This window comes from Mauremys reevesii, linkage group 2 (genome assembly GCF_016161935.1).
Source record: "Mauremys reevesii isolate NIE-2019 linkage group 2, ASM1616193v1, whole genome shotgun sequence".
Taxonomy (NCBI): Eukaryota; Metazoa; Chordata; order Testudines; family Geoemydidae; genus Mauremys; species Mauremys reevesii.
In genome coordinates this window covers 271,033,443-271,056,523 of record NC_052624.1, presented here as the reverse complement: position 1 = coordinate 271,056,523, position 23,081 = coordinate 271,033,443, and the positions used below count along the sequence as shown (strand labels likewise).

General features: G+C 43.6%; 1 protein-coding gene across 1 annotated transcript in view; it reads left to right on the top strand.

Moving 5' to 3' along the window:
• Positions 1-23,081, top strand: part of HHLA1 (HERV-H LTR-associating 1) — a 39,778-nt gene that overhangs the window by 13,978 nt on the left and 2,719 nt on the right. Inside the window, exons 12-13 of the mRNA XM_039521515.1 lie at positions 58-129; positions 21,180-21,336. Coding sequence (XP_039377449.1) covers positions 58-129; positions 21,180-21,336 — 229 coding nt within the window. The remainder of the gene's footprint in view (positions 1-57; positions 130-21,179; positions 21,337-23,081) is intronic.

The following is a 23,081-nucleotide window of genomic DNA, read 5'->3' as shown; positions in this document are numbered from 1 at the left end:
TGTTTCTATTAAAATGCCAGGGCCTGTTATATTTTTTCCTCTCTTCATTTATAACAGATCTGCCTTCACTATTGTTGTCTACCCCTGTATTCAAGCCTGAAGTGTTACCAAAACTGCATACAGCTTCCAGTAAGTACCTGCTCTCTGTGCAGCAAAAAATGGAGGAACTGACAATAGACACTTGCTCAGATTTTCCCATGTGAAAAGGACAGATGTGTTTTAAATATGTGATAGTATGTCATATTTTGATGTTACATATATTTAGAATCATAGAATCATAGAATATCAGGGTTGGAAGGGACCTCAGTAGGTCATCTAGTCCAACCCCCTGTTTGTGTGCTCCCATATATAAAAGGGGCCACTTTCACTTTGGTTCCATTTGTGAGTCATGTAACTCTAATGTACAAAACATGTTACTAAAAAGGCATTCACCTATGAGTTACATGTGTTGGTTTTAACTTTGGGGAGAATCTGAAAACTCCCTTATCCAAAAGAAAATAGCATGCTTCAAATATTCTTACCAATAAAAGTCAATCGCTGTTGCTTTACACACGACATGTAATCTAGAGAAAGAAAATCAAGACTGTTTACCAGTCTGGCAGTCCCTAAGCCTCAGGATGAGGCCAGTCTCTTTGGTGATATAAATATCCGCACATCAAGGATGCCCGTCAGGGGCTAGATTTTCACAAGACCTCAGCACATTAGGTGCAGATTTGGTATGTAGCTCGGGCCACAAGTATCACAATGGGTGCTGAGTACTTTTGAAAACCTGGGCCCTATTTAGATGCCTAGAAGGAGCTCTCTTGAAAAATCTGGGCCCAACTGTGGGTGCTGAACCCATGAACATCTGGCCCTGAACTCTTTTGGAAATTAGCCCCAAGTCATCTAGTCCAGAGTTGACAATTGGAAACATAGTAGCTTCAAAGTAGACTTAGGCTAAATCTCCATAGCAAGTCAAGTTAAAGCTTTAAACATGATTCAGGGAGCAGAAGGAAACTTCTGCTTTTAAACACAACAGCAGCCAGAAATCTGATGGACGTTTGCCAGTGCTTATCATAGGAAATAAATAAACTTGGTGAGGACAGCTCTATCCATTAGACCGTATGCTTAAGATAGGAAGAAACACATCTAGTGTGACTGTTGAAGTGGAAAAGTAAAAGCAACTATGGCCACATCTTGCCATCCTTTTTTAAGCACACCTCCCATTGACTTCAGTAAAAGTGTGATGCATGGGTATGACTCTCAGACTAGAAGCATAAACTCATAACAAACATAAAGACTTAGCCAACATCCCGTTCTATTTCAATTAACCCACACTCCAAACCCCATCCTGTCTTCCCACCACGCAACTATTTAGGCAGGGGTGTGTGGATCCACACTTTCCGCAAGTTCAGGAGTGAGGCTTTAGCTGAGGTTTTATCTGGTTCATTTTAGAACCAGCCCCAAGCTGAGAAATTCAGAGCTGAATTTGAGCTCTCTCAATGTTCAGGAGGTGATTGGATCGTGGGTTGTATTTCTGGCTCATCACTGCCTTGGTTGCAAATGATTCATGGCAGAAATACAGGTGATGAAGACAAGGCCAAAGGAAATGTTATTGCTAGTGTACAAAAATAATTAACGCCGCATCTTGAAGCTTCGTGCCCTGCTGCAGTTCTTGTCCCTGCTGGATCCATACTTAGGCCTCAGTATGTACAGCACATACTCCTACTTGAGTCTCCTGGCCGCGGTGAGCCATACGGAAGCTAAGGGAAACCAAACTCCAAAGATGGTTTCCCCAGCAGCAGTCAGTCACTGGCAAAACTCAAAGGGTTATTGAGGTTTGGGCTGGAGAAGGACTCAAGCATTTAGAATAATCTTACCTTGATCCATGGAGGTGCCTCCTAGGGCAGAAGAGTGAAATTTGGTGGTTTGAGGGTTTTTAATCTTGATTTTCACTTCATCTTAATTCCTTCCCTGGCTGTCGCGTGGACTGGAATGTGAATACCTCATTTTTAAGATTGTATGTTGATTTAGGTTAAACATTTTCAGAGCCACTTAAGCCACTAAAGTTAATGGGAATTTGGCATCCGAGTCCTACAGGCAGCTTGGAAAACTGAGCCTTAATCTCATGTTATTTGACTCATATTTTGAAAGCAGCCCCTGAACTCAGTTCTCTAATGATACCTGTTTTTATAATGTGACTTTCAGTCTGGAGCACCCCAGAGTGCCTCACTTCAGCCACCTCTCGGGTGGAACGTGACAGTTGTTTAACAGTGCACAGCAATGCTGCACAACAACGTAGGATGAACTGTGAAAAAGAAAAGCAGGTGTGACTGGAACAGTGGAAGGAATTTAATTAAGCAGCATGTAAATTCCCCAGTTAGAATCTAGCCAGGACCCCAGTGGTTCATTCAGAAAGTGCCATGGGATATTTGATGACCATGAGCATTCAAGACCTTGATTCTACTGCTCATCATACAGCAGTGCAGCATAGTGCCCCCAGCCTGGTGCTAGCATCACCTTTGGCTAGTCAGTAATGCAGAGAAGCAAATGTGACCTACTGAATTATTAGACCACATACCACAGCACCAAGTTCATCTTCTGACCAACTGCTGACCCCTCCCTATTTAGCTTGGTGCAATATGACCTGGTCCTGGCATGAGGTGGAATCGCTGCAGACATTTTGCTGGTGCTTAATAGATTTTAAATGGTTTTTCCCCCCTCTCCCACTTGATTCACACCAATTTCCTGCCTAGTTACCATCAAATTCCAGAAAGGTTACCTCTCTTTTCATTATTCATACTCATTTAATTTTCATTCTCGTTTTTGAGAATAGCTCATAATGACTGTCATGGACCTTCTCCCAATCAGGCAACACATCTCTCAGTCTGAAGACTCCCACCACAACGCACACATCCACCTTTACTCCCCACATGTATCTCTGCTTCCCACAGCCCCCTGCCTACTTTCAGTCGGCCCACCCTACTCTGCTTCCTCTCTATGCCCAGTGTGGCCGCCACCCCACTCTCTGACTCCCTACTAGTCTTTCTCCCCTTGGTCTCCAGCAGCTAAATATGCCTCGTTGTGACCCACCCTGTCATGCTGGTACTCTTTACCGTGTGCTCATCCACAGGTAACCCAGTCATCCCTCTCAGCTGCTGCGGATAGCTGCTCCATTCCTGAACTGCCATGGTCAAAAGCCAGGAATGACGGGATGAGTGTACTTTCATTCTTCTCGCGCCCATGTTAATATGTGAACTGTTTTTCCATGACATGAAATTCACTCATCCTGTCTGCTAATTAAAGGTGCAAATTTATCTCATGTCCTTTATATTTCAAAGAACTCAATGAGCCAGACTCTGATCTCTCCCTGTCTTGTTTTGCTCCACTTTGCTTTTTTTTGTTCTTCAGTTATAAACTGCTCCTGAGAAAGGAAATTCAGTGGATCCCATGAGGCTAATTCATGTGGTCAAAATGAAATGATTTCTGTGTTCCCACAGAAAAGCCGGGCTGCCAGTAATGGCGGCAGCGTTTCTGCTTTGAGCCAGACCTTTTCTGTTTCAAAGGGTGATATTAACTTCCGAGCACTGCTGGGCCTGAAGAGTTAAAGCAGATGTTCCATGGTTCCTGATGAGAAATGTAATTTTATTGCGTGGGAGAGCAAGGTAGGGTAAAGAACAAACAAACCAGCATTCAGAAGTGAAATAACAAGTGGGAATGGGGCATCAGGCACAGGAAAGCTCACAGGTTTCTCAAAGCCACTTTCTGTAAATGGAATCCAAAGAGGCCTGCTGCAGACAGGAGTCATTCCACAGATGAAAATCCCCAGCATCCATAGGAATTGCCATAGTGCATCAGACCCATGGTCTTGTTTAACCCTCATTACCACAGTATTTGAGCACCTCACCATCATTAATGTCTTTTTCCTCAGAACACCCCCCCATGCGGCAGGGCTGTGCCACTTTATAGATGCGGCAGTGATGTACAGAGAAGCCAACTGACCTGCTCACAGTCATACAGGAAGTCTGTGGTGAAGCCAGGCCTAGAGCTCTGGTCTCCCAACTCTGAGGCCAGCACCTCAGCCACTGAGCCTTCCTTTCTGTCTAGCCCACTAGCTTGTTTCTGACAGTGACCAGCACCAGATGCTTCAGAGGAAATGGGAAGAAACCCCATCGTAGGCAGCTGTGGGTAATCTGCTCCCAATGAAGATCTCATCCTAATCCCTAATAATTAGAGATTGGTTTGAAGCCTGAGGTTTAATATCCCTTCCAAATTTTTTGTCAACATTCATTATTCTAACTGTGGATATTCTTGTTACCCATAAGAATGGTCATTCCCTGCTTGATTCTTGTTAAATTCTTGGCTTCCATGTCATCCTGTGGCAATGAATTCTGCTGTCCATACATTGTGTGGAAAAATATTTCCTTAGATCAGTTTTGAATTTGTCACCGTTTAATTTAATTGAACGTCCCCTTGTTGTTGTGTTATGAGAACAGGATAACAAGATTTACCTTCTCTAGATTGTCATTATTTTAGATACACTTGTAATGCAGCTTCTGCAAACTTTGCTACCTCGCTGTTTAACCCTTTCGCCAGATCATTATTAGACTTGATTTAGGACCCAGATCCATCACCCTGGGCAATCCTGGATAGACCCTCCCGCACACACAGCTCTTACAGTAATTCATCTCATTCAAGCCCAGCCACATTCTGCACATGCCTGCACTCATTCACTGCATTGCCTGTAGACAGTGTGATGATTTCTCTGCTCACAGAGGATCTAATCCTGCTGTCATCAGAGAATACGCATTGGCTTCACTGGTTCAGGATCAGGCACATAGAGTATTAAGTAATATTTGTACATAGCTAGAATCTCAGCTCCATAAATCAACCACTGAATTAACCAAAGACTTTGACTGCTTTAATGTGTTGTTATAAAACTATAATGTTGTTTAATATTAAGAGAGGAACTATTATTAAGTATTTGCACTTCAGATTTACTCTGGAACAAGACAGGGCATAGCAATATTTGTGGATATCCTAGCTATTATTTGGCATGCCTATTTTTCATAGATGGAATGACTGCAAATAGACTGAGGACCACATCAAGGTGGAATTGCTCATGTCACCATCCTGCAATTGAATTTGCTAGCATAGATCCCTTTGTTCATGCAGAGCCCCACTGAAGTCAGTGGGATTCTGTAGGGGTCTGCATCAGATGATCCTGTTGCAGGAGTGAGCACTTAACATGTATCAATAAGCTGGCAGTTTACTTTGTGGATATTGACCTATGATACCAATCTAGGAATTTAGGGAGCACTCCTCACCATCCCTATGCTATTTGAATGCCTGTACAGATGTGAAAGGTCATATACTGGCTTACTCCTGACCTATCTGCACACAGGAGGGAAGATGCAAGAAGCCTGTCTCCTCATATCCTGCCCCAGGCAAAGTCTGGCTGCAGTCCCAGTTCCTGTGCTCTTCTGAGTGCAGGCACTGCTCTTTTCTGGCACCCCCTTGGGGCCAAGCCACGTCAAAGGGGGTAAGGAAGGGTAGCAAGGAGGTGGGATTATGTCCGATGACATGTTGAAACTATTGCTTCAAATCATGTTTTGATTTTCCAAAGCATCTGTAGTGTGTTCAATGGATTCTACCTCTCAGAATTAGGCTGGATTCCTTGCAAAGTGTTATCATAGAACATCAGGGTTGGAAGGGATCTCAGGAGGTCATCTAGTCCAACCCTCTGCTCAAAGCAGGACCAATTCCCAACTGAATCATCCCAGCCAGGGCTTTGTCAAGCCTGACCTTAAACACCTCTAAGGAAGGAGATTCCACCACCTCCCTAGGGAACCCATTCCAGTGTTTCACCACCCTTCTAGAGAAAACGTTTTTCCTAATACCCAACCTAAACCTCCCCCACTGCAACTTGAGACCATTACTCCTTGTTCTGTCATCTGCTACCACTGAAAACAGTCTAGATCCATCCTCTTTTGAACCCCCTTTCAGGTAGTTGAAAGCAGCTATCAAATCCCCCCTCATTCTTCTTTTCTGCAGACGAAACAATCCCAGTTCCCTCAGCCTTGCCTCATAAGTCATGTGCTCCAGCCCCCTAATAATTTTTGTTGCCCTCCGCTGGACTCTTTCCAATTTTTTCACATCCTTCTTGTAGTGTGGGGCCCAAAACTGGACACAGTACTCCAGATGAGGCCTCACCAATGTCGAATAGAGGGGAATGATCACGTCCCTCAATCTGCTGGCAATGCCCCTACTTATACAGCCCAAAATGCTGTTAACCTTCTTGCAACAAGGGCACACTGTTGACTCATATCCAGCTTCTCGTCCACTGTAACCCCTAGATCCTTTTCTGCAGAACTGCTGCCTAGCCATTCGGTCCCTAGTCTGTAGCAGTGCATGGGATTCTTCTGTCCTAAATGCAGGGCTCAGCACTTGTCCTTGTTGAACCTCATCAGCTTTCTTTTGGCCCAATCCTCTAATTTGTCTAATATGAATAATAATGTATTTGTTCAGCATTAAAAAAGTGTTCTGCTCTATACAAGACACTAAAATAGAGACAGAGCCTGCCCCAGAGAGCTTCTAGTGTAAAAGACCAACATGGGGAAGACAAGATGCACTGGCAAACACACAGCGGAGATTAGAACATAAGAACGGCCATACCAGGTCAGACCAAAGGTCCATCTAGCCCAGTATCCTGTCTACCGACAGTGGCCAATGCCAGGTGCCCCAGAGGGAGTGAACCTAACAGGCAATGATCAAGTGATCTCTCTCCTGCCATCCATCTCCATCCTCTGACGAACAGAGGCTAGGAACACCATTCTTACCCATCCTAGCTAATAGCCATTTATGGACTTAGCCACCATGAATTTATCCAGTTCCCTTTTAAACATTGTTATAGTCCTAGCCTTCACAACCTCCTCAGGTAAGGAGTTCCACAAGTTGACTGTGCGCTGCATGAAGAAGAACTTCCTTTTATTTGTTTTAAACCTGCTGCCTATTATTAAGGAATCTGTACAGGAGCAGATTATTCCTTTACCACATTGAGTATCACTTTGTTTTTCAAAATGGAGAGTGCCCCAGCTGCTGAGCGAATCACACCAAATTAATGTTCTTCCACTACCTTTTGGAGACCTTACATTCACACACTCCCCTCATAATGCTAATGTGTCTTTGATTCCATTCTGATAAACTGCAAACAGTGCTACAGGCAAGGTAGCTTTTGAACAGAGTAGCATACTTACTGTTGCTGCCATTTAACGTATATATTTTCTGACCAATCTAAAGTAGGTATTGTGCGAGAGAAATGCTGTCCTTGAGGAGATATGACAAGGATTCAGGATTTCAGGAGTATGCCAAATATAGTCCATATATCTAAGATGCTTATCTGACGCCCCATTACCAGAGTGTCTGAGTGTCTCACAGTTTTTAATGTCTTTATTCTCACCACAATCCTGTGAGGTTAAAAAAATATTATCCCATTTTACAGATGGGAAACCAAGGCACAAAGTAGGTTAAGTGTCTTGCCTAATTTCACACAGAGGTCTGTGCTGGATCCGGGAAATGAAACCAGGTTTTTTGAGTGCTAGTCTAATGTCCTATCCACTAGACCACCCTTCCTACCATATAGCCAGTATAATCCAGTCATGTGCTTCAGGTTGTGTGGCCAAGATGTCCTATGGTATAGGCCTGGTCTTGCTCAGCTTGGCTTGTGGGGGGCTGAGGGAGCCTATGTGTAGGGCGAGCTACATAGGATCAAGCCCTAGAGCTAGGTCTCAGGTGTAGTGTGAGAGTCTGGGCAAGGGCCAAGTGCTTCCAGCCCTTAAGCAGAGCTGCTACAATGCCATAATGTCACACTAGCAGCATGACTGCACGTCTACAATGGCATTTGGATGTGATGGCTAAAGAATTCTGAGTGGTGTGAGTATCAGCTCATCACCCGGGTGGGACAGGGTTTACACCTGTATTGAAATGTACAAGGCACTCATGCTTTCCGTGGATTATAGAGTAAAGAATAAACTGGTTCTGGAATATTAAAAAATCAGATTAATTTAGACTCTAAAAGGAAGAAGTTTAAGGCCAGAAGGGACCATTATGATCATCTAGCCTGACCTCCTGCATAGAACAGCCAAAAAGCCTCACCCAGTAATTGCTGCATCAAGCCAATAACCTCTGTTTGAGCAATAGTATGTCTTTATAAACACAGCCAGTCTTGATTTCAAGCCTTCAGATGACGGAGAATCCATCACATTAATACCCAATTTGTTCCAATAGTTAATTAACCTTGCTTAAAAACTTGCACCTTAGTTCTCGTCTGAATTTGCCTAGTTTAGGCTTCCAGCCTGGGGATCTTGTTATATTGTGTTCTGCTCAATGGTTCTCAAACTCTGGGTCAGGCCTCCAGAGTAGGTCACGACCCCTTTTTAACAGGGTCACCAGGGCTGGCATTAGACTTGCTGGGGCCTGGGGCTGAAATCGAAGCCTGAGCCCCACTCCCCTGGGCTGCTGAAACCCAAGGGCTTCAGCTCTGGGCGGCGGGGCTCAGGCTTTGGCTTCAGTCCAGGGTAGTGGGGCTCAGCCTTACAGGCCCCCCTACCCAGGGCTGAAGCCCCTGGGCATTGGCTCCCACATCTGAGGCAGTGGGGCTTGGATGGGGTGAGGCTTCAGTCCCACCTCCTGGGGTTGTGTAATAATTTTTGTTGTCAGAATGTGGGTTGTGGTGTAATGAAGTTTGAGAACCGCTGTATAATGAAGAGCTGTCTCCTACACCCTGCATACAGCATTAGAAAGTAAAGGTATGCGGTAAAATTCCTGTAGCCATCGTTTGGGGAAGGAGGTGGGAAATGAGGTGAGTGAGAGGGAACCATGGCCAGTTAATCTGTGGGTGCTCTTTGTAACCATTTCCATAAACAGTAATTGAGGGGTTCTCTGATGAAGACCCATGGATGGGTTTGAGCACATTGGAAATTGAATATCTCTGTGGTGTGGATAAATAGGTACCAATAAAGAGGTACCAATACAATTCCAAAGGAGAGTAGGAGGACACTTTGCAGAGGACTTTGTGATAGATTAATTGGAAGCATATGGAAAAATAAAACACCTAGTTTTGACATTGTCAAAGGAAATCGTAGTAGCTTGAAATGGGTTTTTAATAAATCTGAATAAGACAGAACTTCCTGTGATAATGCTTGGTCAAAACAGGGGCAGCAATATGAAGAATTGACCGTGTGGGCTGCAATCATATTTTTAAGGCAAACACTGCTTCCTTGTGGCCTTTTTGTGCTAATGGAGCTGCCTGAAAGACCGAATTGGCACGTTGCATTCCCTATGCAAATGTCTCCTAAGCAGCATGCTCCGTGAAGGCAGAGAGGGTTTTTTTTTCAGCAACCCTGGGTTTTTCCTGCAGAGACTTGGAAACAAAACCTTGGTTCAGACTTACTTGGCAGCCTAACAATGATATTTCTGATTCAGGAAAGCTCTTGCGCATACCACTCATACTGTCTTCGGCCCGCTGGTTATTGATTCACAACAAGCCCTTATCTAAATGTGGGCGTGTGCATGTGTGTCGTGCAGCTGATACTGCAAACATCCAATTTTCTTTAGTCAGGCACGATCACACTTCTTGGGAGTGTTAACTCTCTAAATGCATCTTAGTATATTTTGTTCATTTGGTTTTTGCCTGTAAGGGAGTTTGGAGCCAGTATTCTGTACTCTCAGCCATTTTGTGTGTGTTTTTTTCAAATGTTTGGGCACTGTACTCTGTACTTGCACTTTTCGTAGTTTAATAGCACTCTCTCACCTGGTTCACACTACATGGTTAGGTTGATACGAGGCAGCTTACGTCAACCTAGCTGTCTATGTGTCGTCACTTAAATTTGGCTCCCGTCAATGTAAGTGTCCTGCTATGCCGATTTAATAACACCTGAGCGGCAGAGAGCCAGGGTTGATGTAGTTAGGTCGGTGCAGTGATAGTGTAGGCGCTGTGTTACTTACATCGACTGTTACTGGCCTCCATGAGCTGTCCCACAATCCCCCACACTGACCACACTGGTTACTGTTGTGAACTCTGCTGCCTAGACAGGAAGCTTTAAAGCCCAAGAGTTTTTGACCTTTTACGTTTCCTGGTTGCCCACTTGATGAGCACACCTGGCAACGCTCCGTTGTTGAGTTTAACTGCCCGGTGGTCAGTGCCGGCTACACACTGCAGACACGCTCCCGCCTGGAGTAGGCAGGAGATAGAGGCTGTGCAGGCACGTGGATATCTATGAGCAGATTGCTTGGGGCATGCAGGAGAAGGGCTACACTACAGCAGTGCTGCGTGAAAGCCAAGGAGCAGTGGCAGGCAAACCAGAAGGCCAGGGAGGCCAACAATCGATCTGGTGCCGAGCAGCAAACCTGATGCTTTTACAAAGAGCCAACCTCAGTGGAGACCCCATTACCAACCCCACCACCACTGTGAACGCTTCCAAGAAGCCCGAGTCAGAGGCCCTTTTTGTGAACAGTGAGGAGGAGGAGGAGATGGGCGAGGAAGAGGAGGATGCATATGGGGGACAGGCAACATGGGGATCCAGCTATGCAGCGACCCAGGACATGTTTTTGACTCTACCGCCGTCCAGCCAGTCCCAACAGTTGAGCACAGGCGAGTCCGATGCAGGGGAAGGAACCTCTGGTGAGTATGCAGTTTGCTTTGAAATTACAGGGATGACCCCCCCCCAAAGTAGCAGGACATATCTGTTGATTTACTCTTTTTTTAACTTGTGCTTGAAGAGGTAGTGCGACTACCAAGAGAGGTAGAGTCCCCAGCTCCTTCTCCTCATTCTCCTCTAGAGTTTAGGCGGGGGCAGGGGGGCAATGCAGAGTTGTTTGTTTACATGCACCGGGATGTCCGGTGAATACTCTGTAGAGAGCTTGATGGAACCTTTCATGGAGGTACTCTGCAATCCTCTGCCGAAGGTTTCTGGGGAGGGCTGCCTTATTTCTTCCACCTCGGCAGGACACTTTCCCACACCACTCAGTGATTACTTCAGCAGGCACCATTGCAGTACCCAGGCGAGCAGCAGCTATGCACTCTCTGCCTCTGTTACCCTCAGGAGTGAGACACCAGCTAAAATCACTACTGCCTGTGGAAAATGGTGCCAGTATTGAGCTCCATTGCTCTGTACAGCTATATTCATGGCTGTGAGCTATTCCCCCAACCCTCTCCACGGGCCATACTCACCATGGCAAGTGCTGTGACTGGTCCCAAGGAGAAGAGAGAATGTAGTGCTTACAACTTTTGGGGGTCAAGGGGAGTGCAGTCAGAATCCTAAGTTTCGATTTCCATTGGGAATACACTGGACAATGGTGCCTCTCTGTGTTGTATTTACAGCTGCTGGTATTGTGGCCTGCAGGGGCTCCCACTCCACACCCTTGGAATGCCTGAGCCAGATAAGAAGGAGAAAGAAGAGGACGCCGGATGACATGTTCCAGGAAATGCTGCAAGCCTGTGCTGCTTCAGAGAACCAGATCAGGGCCTGGAGGATCACCCTTACAGACAGCCTGGGTAGGAGAAAGGCGCAGGAATCCCAGCAGGAAAAGGAGAGGAAGATGCACCAGGACATAGTAGGGCTTCCCAGTAAGCAAACAGAGAAGCTGCAGACTCTGGTAGATCTGCAGGTCCAACAATCTGGTGCTCGCCTCCCTCTGTAGCCCATAGAGAACTCAATTTCGGGACCTCCCTACACCATCCCCCACAACATTCCACACGGCATCAGGGGTCACTGCACTATTCCTACCACTCCACCCCGGGAGACATTAAAGACAATCACAGCTTTACATACGCTGACCTGTGAAAGCCAGGGTTGGTGTATGTATACCTGAAATGAAAATGACTGTTCTTTCCCCGTCATAGGTTATGTTCCCTTAATTTATTAAGCTTTAAATGTTTTTTTTTGGTGTGTGAAGTGCCTCGTTCATGTTATGGAATAAAATTCTGTTTTGTTTGGATGAAGAGTCATTTCTATTAGTTCACAACATATGCTGTTTGGTGCTGGGCAGGTTTGACATGCTCCAGTTTCCTGTTACTTCTTTTTGTCACAGAACCATAACATCATTCACAAACAATAGGTGCACTGACAGTGTTATGTTCCTACATATGCAGCAATCACTACGAGAATGCTACCGGGCTGCAAAGGAGCAAGGCTGCAGAGACACACTACAGCCACATGCACTGCTCTGGCTCCCTATTAAAATGTTCTTTCCAAGCCTCTCTGAGCCATCTAGCTCTGTGTTGAGCTCTTCTAATAGCCCTTGTATCTGGCTGTTCAGATTCAGCAGACAGTCGCTCCACCTCCGCTCTCCACCTCAGCAGAAACTGTGCCCCCTTTGCTTCACTGATATGCTGCAGGACACAGCAGGCAGCTATAACCATTGGCATCTTTTCCTCTCTGAGGTCCAATCTCATAAGAAAACAATGCCAGTGACACTTCAAATAACCAAAGGCACATTTCAATTGTCATTCGGCACCCACTGAGCCTGTAGTTGAAGCGCCTTGCTGCTGTCGAGGTGGCTGGTGCATGGCTTCATGAGCCAGGGGAACAAGGGACTGGCTGGTCACCCAGGATCACTATTACCATTTCAATGTACCCAATGGTAAGCAGCTGGTCAGAAAAGAAAAGTCCCTGCTTGCAGTTTTCTGCACAGTCCTGTGTTCTAAGATGCAAGTGCCATGCACCGTCCCTGACCAGCCCACACTGATGTCAGTAAAGCATCCCCAGTGATCCACCAGCAAGTGCATAACCATACAAAAGTAGCCCTTTCTACTGATGTGCTATGTCGCAAGGTGGTCTGCTGCTTAAATAGGGATATGCATGCCAGCTATCTCCCAATCACAGTTCAGAAACCCTATTGCTGCAAAGCCGTTCACTGTGTCCTGCACATTGCCTGGAGTCACAGTCCTGCGTCGCAGGAGGTGATTCCTGGCCCTGTGCATTTGCATGACAATGGCACCTGCGGTGAATTTCCCAACTCCAAACTGATTCCTGCCTAACTGGTAGCAAACTGACATTGCTCATTTCCACAGTGCAATCACCACTTGCTCCCAAGTGTCAGGGTCCCTCTCATTTTTGGGGTCCCTGCACTGGAGGGCTGGGGAAAGCACCACACACAGATCCAGGGAACATGGCCTTGTGCATCTGAAAGTTCTGCAGCCACTGCTCATCCTCCCACACCTGCATTACGATGTAATCCCACCAGTCAGTGCTCGTTTCTCAGGCTCCTTCACCATCTGTAGCTGCTCTGTGATCACCACCACCAACCTTGAATTGTTTCTTTCTATGTCCCACAGGAATCTTGCCTCCAGGGAAGTGTCATGTTCCCCATGGCTCCTGTTGCAGCTCTGCCAATACTGCAGGATCCTGTGCCCCATGCTTGCAGCACTCATGACAATAGGGCAGAGCTGTGCAGGTGCCATGCTTCTGTTAGCGATGGCTGACAGTGAGGCGGGCCGCACAGGTTTGAGGGGATTTTTGAAAAGAAGAGGCACAATATTATGGGCTGCAGTAGAAGTAATGGGATGGAGAACACTGCATTGAGGGAAGTTGCCCCTATGCTCCTAGTCGCCCCTGCAAAACAAGGCATTGCAAAAACCTCATAAAGCATCAGGCACTGAACGGTGGTGAGCTGCACAGTGCACGGCATGCTGCACCGATACAAGCACTCCTGGTGAGGACACGCACTGCCGCTACACATAGCGTAGTGTGCACATGCACAAGCGATGTAATAACTGCGGTTGCTTTATGCCGACGTAACTTAGGTCCACATAATTTTGTAGTGTAAACATAGCCTCAGAGAAGTAAAAATTCAAAACATTGGAACATAAACTGGAGCTAGATGATGTACGTTTCTTAACGAGGTGTAATTTTCACCTGTGTATAATGCATATTTATAGCTTGAAATTGATAATGTCGGCCATGAAAAGCAATGGAGCTGGACTGGAAGACGTAATTAGACATAAAACCCCAAATGATGGACAACCTGCAGCAAAACAGGCAGTGACACAACGAAGAGAGAGCAAGCTAGCCTGGGACTTTGGGCATTCTCCACGTGGAGTTTCTACTGAAACTTATGCACTAGTAGGCAACGGATAAATACCAGACATTAGAAAGAAGTACTGAATTTAGAAGGCTTCCAAACCCCAGACAATGATGGTAGGTAGCTAATTATTTTGTCCTTCTTGGTCTCTGTTGTTTTTCTTCTGCTTAAATATATGTAGCCATTCCAAGAGGTGAATATCTCTTATGCCCTATAGCACCTACTGATTGTCACTGGAAATTAATGATTAGCATAACTAATGGATGTATTTTTTTATTTCTTTGTATCCTACATGGTGAGAAATGAAGAATTTGAGAAGAATACACATACCTGAATGGCAAGCAGAGGACCATGCTGCAGTCATTTCTTACCATCAGAAAATGATTCTGCACAGAGATGGTTTTGATTGTGGTGTTTTTTATTGTAAGCTCTGTGTTGTTTGGTTCAGATCAGCTTGGCCTTCTCTGTGAAGACTGGAAATTGGGGGTATCTCTAGGACCTCAGACTTGGAGACAGGTTAGATGTCCTCTTTAGCAACAACTAGAAATAAAGAAATTCCAGTTAGTGTCTGGAATTTGAGCTGTTCAATGGGAAAAATATATGTTAATGTTTTATATAGGAAATGAGGTGAGCACAACAAAACAGAACATTTCAACATTATGAAAATGGAACGAAAAAGTTGAAACAGTTAGTTTCAACTTTTTCCCATTGAACAGCTCATCAGGATCAACATGTTCCGACAAAACATTTTGGTTTCAACAGAACTGCATTTTCTAATAGAAAACTGTTCCATCAGAAGTTGTTTGACCCATTCTAACCTTGGGAAAAATCACTTAAGCTCTGTGAAAGGGGAATGATACTTGCCTACCTTAGCAGAGTGCTTTGAGAGCCTATAAGAAAGGGGCTATATATATATTAATATATATGCATTATAAGGTAACTTTAACATCCATTTCAGTACACCGTCTAAGTCTAAAATTCAGACTCACTGTGATGTCATTAAAGACAGTTTATTAGAACAAGAAACCAGTAAGTTTTAATTGGCATTAAATGGGAAATCAGTAAGTTTCAAATGATATTAAAGAGCCAGGTCAACTGAATTGCTGCAAAACTGTTGTGGGGCAGAGAAACACTTGAAATGGAGTTTCCACTAAATGAGCTGATATTTACATGCTCTTGCCTGTTTGAGCAAGTGCTTGCGCAATATCTGAAGCATAGTTTCCCTGGACTCTGGCCATAGAGATGTTTGCCAGATGTCAGCATGCTTGGCAGTTTGGGATGCAGGGATGGTCCAATTTGACTGCTAGCTTGGCCAGTTCCAAAGGAGGCAGACGTTGCTTTGTAGTAATCTCTTTCAGGTTGACAGCAACTTCATTTTCCTCCTACCCCTGGATGCCATTTTATATTAAACTTCATGTCAGCACTAGACAACTCAGGCATATTTCAACAGAGCTTCATTAATCCAAGTGTAAGTGGAATAACCTCCCCTATCATATAACATAAGATTGCAGAAACCATCAAGAATGTGAGGTATTTGGACCCAAAAATGCAATTACTCTTTCAGAGAGATTATACCTGTGTATAAGGAATCTTATCTATATAAGATTTAAGGCCAAGTCCTGATCCCAAGCGTAAATCCAAGAGCAACTTGATTGAAGCCAGTTAGCTTCAACAGTGTCACCAACACCATGCATTCCACCTGCCCCACAACTTTCAGTGTCCCTCTCTGTGAATGCCCCCAAATCATTCTCTGTAGAGAGGGTGCCCTATAGGAGTCAAGGAGTCTCCAAGTCTCCCATCATCTCCTCACCATTCTTTGTTAGTTTTGCTTCTAGAGCCTTTCCTGGCCAAGGCTGTGGCTGGGACTCCTTGTTACTGTTATTTTCCCAGTAGGGAGGGGCTCCATGGGAAATATAACACAACTCAGGACTGCAATACATTTTCTGCCTAATTTCTGTAGGGTTGATAGGAGAGTGGGAGGGGCAGCATTGTCCTGGGCCTCCACCACCATGACCATTGTCTCCCAACCTAGTTCTGGTCTTGATCCCCTCCACAAGGATCCTGATTCCCTCCTGGGGATTCTTCTGCCGGGTTCCAGGAAGAGGAAATGGGGCCATACAGCTGACCTTTTCTGCCCATGTGGGTCAAAGGAGATCAATGCATAGAGGGGCTGTCAGGAATGATCTAGACCCCTAACACTGTGTGTGATAAAAAGAACAGGAGTACTTGTGGCACCTTAGAGACGAACAAATTTATTTGAGCATAAGCTTTCGTGGGCTACCCATCCCATGCAATCAAGATCGAAGCTGTGGGGGCCAGCCTGCTGCTCTTAAATTTATTTGTCTCTAAGCCCTAAGTGCTCCTGCTGTTCTTTTGTGACTAACAACTCCTGAACTCTGAAACTCTGAAACCTGTCATTGTGTGTGATGTTTTCCTGTTCCATGAGGCTGCATCACAAGAGCAGGGAGCACCAAATAAAACCCCCCAAAACTTCCCCTTGTCACAAAAACACTTAAAAGATAAGTGGCAGAGCACAAGACAATTATCCCACCAGCCAATGTTTAAAGCTTGCATTTTTCGCAACAATTGTATTGAGTCTTTGCCAACATCTAGCCACCATATCTAGCGTGTTAGTTAAATGCAAATGCACAATACAAAAAACATGCCAGGCACTAAAAAGGTGGCGCTGCTTGTCTTTGACTAAAAAACAAAGCAAAAAAACTGAACATTTTTTGGTTTCTCAAAACTGAAAAAAACAAAAAGTTTCATAAACTGACAGTGAAGGTGTTTTTCTTCCTTTCTCGTCTTTTCCTCCCATTTCTCGTCCCTTTTTTTCTTTTTTGCTACTGAGAAAGGGGCAGGGAAGGGTGTGTGTGTGGGGGGGCACTGAAAACCAATTTTTGTGGGTTTTTTTAATGAAAAAAATTAGAAAAATAAAAAAAATGCAGAAAATTTTCATTTTTGAATAGACGTCCTGTATCATAAAAGAGTTTTAAACATACGTTTTTGACCAGCTCTAATAAATATACATTATGTTCCATGTAAAAAAAAACAACAACCCACAAAAACAAAACATAAAACTGACCTTAATCCAGTGGTCCCCAACCCCACTGCCTTAATCCAATTCCAGTGCCATCAAGCACTTAAAAATAACACATAGTGACATGGACCAGAATTCTTTCAGCATTCCTTACTGCAATATGCAGACATGGTAACTCTACTTAGAGTGAAATGTCCTCCTACAGTGACAGTGACCTGTGAGAAAAAGTCCTCTCTCCACAGGCTTTATCTACAATGCAAGCTAGTGGTGAGAGTCTCCTGCTCATGTGCGCATACCAGATTTTTTCCGTTACTGTATGGAGTAGTTTTCTGGGGATTTTCATGTATTGAGAGCTGAAGTGTCATATGCCATAACTTCAACAAATTTCATAGGCAGTGCCATGATCCATCTAGTCCCATGTCAAATAGTGGCTAGTGCCAGATTTATCAAAGGAAAAATATAACCACCACCCCATAATTCATAACTTTTCAATAACATACCAATAGAGAACCTTCTTTCTAATCCCAGGTAATTAGTGCTTTGCTTCTGTTCTCAAAGATGGAGGTTTATATCCTTGGTGCATTCTTAGCATAGCTAGTGAAAGATTTGTGAAATTATTTCCTAACATTCATTTATCATTGTGCAACAGGCGAGCAGGTACTACCTGTGCAGTATGTTGTTGATGGTGGAGCGGGTGAAGAAGTCTAAAGAGAGGTGGGAAAAATCCCAAAAATAAACAGGAACCAGTTAATAGAACAAAGACATTTCTGAAATCCAAATGCTCCACCTATAACAACTCTGTGACAGGTCTAATTTAGTCCTTAAGGCACCATATTTTGGTTTCTGCTGCAATAGACTAAAAAAAATCCCTCACCTGGTCCTTGGCACTACACACCATCAGCAGTAAGAGATGGCTAAGCCACTGTGCACTTCACGCTATGACTTCCTCAGCTTCATTATGGCACCATGAGACAGAGAAGATGTTTGTAAAAAATTGGGCCAGAGGTTGATAAGAGATTGCCTATTTTGGAGATTCTTTTTGATAAAAAGTTGGAGTCTTTTTGGAGACCGATGTACAGAAATGACTAAGGAATTACAGATTTATTGAACCACATAGCCCTACAATGAGAAGAAATCATTGTATACATTTAATAAACAAAAAAGAAAACATAGGGACTAAGGAAACAATGTCAGCATCCCAACAGGTCCCACAAAACCCTTTGGAAGTCATGTTAGCTGCAGATGATCCATTTGTAGCTAAAGGGTAAGTGGTCCAGTAACTCAATGTGAAGAGCACATTAGTGGAAGCTATATTGATGTAAGTACAATCAAAGTTACGGTAATTACTAAATATAATGGAAAACTCATCAGAATGTTGTCTTCCTGGGTCCTTGAGGACAGGACCTGTGCAGTCACTATAGAATTAAACTATCCGGCCATTACAATTTATCTGAAGTGTGTGTTCATCTTTGGTATTTGCTTTCATTACCAGGAAGGCTCATTAAGAACATAAGAACGGCCATACTGGGTCAGTCCATGTAGCCCAGTATCCTGTCTTCCAACAATGGCCAGTGCCAGATGCTTCAAAGGGAATGAACAGGACAGGGGAATCATCTCAGGTGTGCTAAGCCTCATAATCCAAAATATCAGTTAAAACATGACAGCACAAGTGAAACTACTGCAATGAGAGGAAGTCTTCTACTAAAACCATCAGAGGCCACCCAGTTGGATCAGGAGGCTTTTAACAAACATGAAACATCTTTAAACCCCACATTTAGAATAAGAGAAAAGGATGGAATCCATAAAAATACCATTCACTTATGGCCACTGCTCCATGACAAAAGGAGCATCAGCCATGCGGGGTGTGAACCAGGGCAGTAAGCATGGATTGTGCCTACTGTAAAAACTCAGCCCTCTTCTAGGGACCTGCTAAAGAAGGAAACAGTCACCTCACAATGGATGACAGCATCATTTGTCAGTCAATTGACTGGACCTATGATATTGGTACTTGAACTCAGTTTATTTATCCCAAGTCAACCTCAACTCTGAGTTTCTGTTTTTTGTAGGATAAAAGTTATGATCCTTTGGGCAAAGTCTAACAGTCACCATGCAAACCACCTCCTCATAGCGAAATTCTGTTGTGCTTTCTGAATTGTTTGATTGGCAGGATGTTTTCTATATTTACTGAACAAAATCAATAAAAGTGTTTTAAAAAACAAAATATTTACTTAAAATTCCAGTTTGGATTGGGGGAATATCTGTTATTACTAAAACACAATTACAATATTGGCCTGGCTTACCAGGTACAGTGCTTGAGAATGGTATTTCTCAATAAAAGTAGAAGAGGCACAGTCTGAAAAGATGGAGCCTCACATTGACTGGCTGCTTAGCAATGTCACAGGGTGCAGAGAACAGGGTTGTGTGGGAGTGGGTTGCCAAGATGTTATTGTTAAATTTTTGCAATCAAATTGAAGGGAGGTTTGGTGACATTTCGCTGCCTTTGGCAGCATTCATTGCGTCTCTGGACACTATGAGATCATTCCTAGCAGAGAATAAAGACTTGCCTCTCGGGCTTGTGAAAATATTTTGGAAGAGCAAATTTTCTTTTCTTTTCTTGTTTTTTTTTTTTTTGTAACAAACCAGCTTGTGCCAAAAGGCAAATTTATTTAAAATGGGTTTTCAGGGTCGGATACCCTCAGATCCATCTATAATGTTTTCTTGTACACGTGTGCACCCTTAAATGCTGTGCTACACCATCAATAACTTCAATAAAGTTTTCAGGGAATGAAAAACATTTCTGGACAATGCATTTGACATGAAAAAGACTATGCAAGGTTTTTCTTCAGTATGAGAAAGTTTTTTTATTTGAACAGAGAAACAAGTGAAAAACCACTTTCTGTAAGCATATATGCACATCATATATAGGGTTTATTAAAGCCCAATGGGAAAATTTTTGTCAAAGCCTCTTGGTAATATAATTGCCAGTGCAAAGCAATCTAGATCTTATCAAACCGACGTTGCATTTGCTTATTATCATATGAATCAAACAAAGAAACAAATATAACATCAATGCCTACTCAGGAATATTTCAGCTAGTGTCAAAGCCTCTGCTCTCCTGTTCTTAAACAGATATATAAAAAGAGGTGCAGAAGAGTGAGAGGCTGCCATCTGTGAACTCCGGCATATTTCAGTCTAAGGGACAAAAATATGAACCAGGTGATGCATTACTTAATCATTCATATTCCAGCAGATCATCACAAGTCTATAGGAGAAGGTACAGTATCACAATTGCACTGAGAAGCCTCAGTGAATCTAGAGATTGTTGTTAGACCTCAATCATACAGGCTTGGGAATTCATGAAGCTAGAACATTCACTGCAGATGATGAAAACATGTCTGAAATACAAATGAAAATGGAAACAATATTACTCTAAAGGCTTTGGGTCAAATTTTCAGCCTACCCTTCACCAGAGGCTGTTTAGTCCATATACTCATCTAAGCACCCAATTCTACCCACAGCTAAGGTATTTAGACTGAGATTTTCAGAGCTGCTTAAAGGAACTGGATGCCCAATTCCCATTAGAATTAATAAGAACAAGGTGTCCAAACCTGGGAAACATTTCTGATTTAGGCTGTCATTGACTTTCTTAATGAATGGGTGCAAAACTGTAGGTCAGAATCCTTTGTATCCTCTAAAAAGTGAAACCTGGGTATAGAAAATGTCATTTATAATGAAATGGAATAAATTTCTTAATCTTTTCAGTGCATCACAATTTGCAAAGCTGCAGTTTCAGGTATATTGAACTTCCACTTATAAATGACGCTCTGTAAATGACTAAATAGGAACTCAATAAGATGATTCCTTAGAGTTGTGCTAAATAGGTGTTAGCATGGATTGAGCAGAGACCTTCCTATTTTAAACCTTGATCTCACTCAATGATCTCCCAAATTGTGTACTGTGTTTTTCCATTAGTTTTGTCCCACACAGGTTTGGTTTTTATGACATTTAGTGCAATGAATTTGTCAATCAGCATCTTTCCCAAGTATTCACACTAGTTTCAGAGTTATATTTCTTCTAGGATGTCCACAGGCAACTCTTAAAGAGCTATCCATGAACTCCCCTCCTGTTACCTTTATGGCTCAAAAGATCAATCCTTGCGTGATGGAGCTGTGTAAATTTTTCCAGCAGTGCCTTTGTGTCAATCAAAGAAGAAATTCAAGAAAAGAAGCCATGAGGTAAATCTAGTCCTCCTTTTGCCATCCTTTACCTTCTTGGGATGTTCTGCATTGCTCTCTCAAAGGACAGTTTCCAATCAGCAACAGTTAGTTTTAAAAGTCTGCAAGTCTGGCCCTATGGGACCTTACAATCAAGCATGCAGGGAGGATGCATTTCAGGGACGCATCAGCCCCAACCACTTGGTATTGGGATTTATGTGGGGGCAGGTGGGCAAAATGGAGTCTGAGAAGAGGGCATGTCCCTAAGCTTCTGTCAGTGATTCGTTTGGGATAAAGGTAACCTGAATGCTGTGTTCACACAGGCCACTCATTGCCTGGAAGGACTGTTTAATACACTGGGGCAACATTCTTCTAGCAGGTTGGTTTTGTTCATCATCAGAGGCCAGATTCCCAGCTAGGCACAGGGTTCTAGGAAGGGGGCAGAGGCAACTGTCCATTCCCCTGATGGTGGATCTAGCTCCAGGATCAGGGGAGTGGACAGTTGCCTTCGCCCCCTTCCTAGCTCTGCTGTAGTCTCCACACCCAATGAGAGGAGAGGGCACAACAGAGATGGAGCTGAGGGGGCCAGGATCTTCCCTCAGGCCTAGAATAGGACACTGGGAGAGGCAGGACTCCTGGGCTCTGTTCTGCTGCTGAGTGACCGTGGGCAAGTTGGAAGCAGAGCTGGGAATAAAGCCCAGGAGTGGATAACCTAAATGACATGCCTCAGTTTCCCCATCAGTAAAATGGAGATGTTAACACTTATCTGCCTCATTGTGAAAAATCCCATGGCTAGATGCCACTGCATGTGTCCAACACAAGATGAAAGTCATTGTATGAAATGGGAAAATGTGCCTCTCCCATTGCTCTCCAGCTTCCCCTGAGATAGGCCTCAGGCTGCTACTTACACTGAAGTGTATTACAATAGAGGCGTCTCTTTCTCTGTTGTAAATTGGAGCAGAGTTGTGTTTTGTAGTTTCTCTAATTCTCAGAAAACGCAGTAATACCTGCTCATAAATTCAGTTGAAAATGGCGCTGAAGAAACCATCTGCAAAGCTCAAGCCCTCTTGATTTGACTGGTTTAGGAGATTATTTCCTACATAACTTGGTAGCTTGGCTATAGATACAGGAAAAGTAGGAGGCCAGCTTGCATGCTTCCAAGATAAAAAGCCACATTTTAGCCCTGCTGTTAGAGAGCACAATCCTACAGATGTCAGTGGAATTATACCAGCATTGAATGTAAACAGGAGAGCTGGTGGAAAAAAAATTTCATTAAATTATTTGATGAACATTTATGAGTTTTCATTTTTGTTAAAAATTTTCTTTGATTTTTTGAGGTTTTTCATAAACAAACTAAACATTTTAATTTCAATATTTTGACCAGAAAATTGGGCACTTTTTGAAGAAAAGTCCATTTTGTCAAAAAAAAACAAAACATTTTCCGTTACAAAAATGGTTTACTGGAAATTTTCAAATTATTGAAATATTAACAACCATGTGTTGTTAACCAGCAATGCAAGTGCAGCCTGGTCTGATCCAGCTCACTGGTGGTAGCAGATCTCCTGCTCTTGGGCTGATGTTAACGCCGACCATACAGCAAAAATTAATGAGCATCATGTTCCTGATGAGATGGGTATAAACTTGAGGCATTTGCTTAGCTGAGACTGTCACTGGAGAATGAAAGTCCATCTTTAATCCCAGTTGCAGACCTGATGTTGAACCAGCAGTGAAATATATATTTTAATAGGCTCCTCACCAGCAGGGTC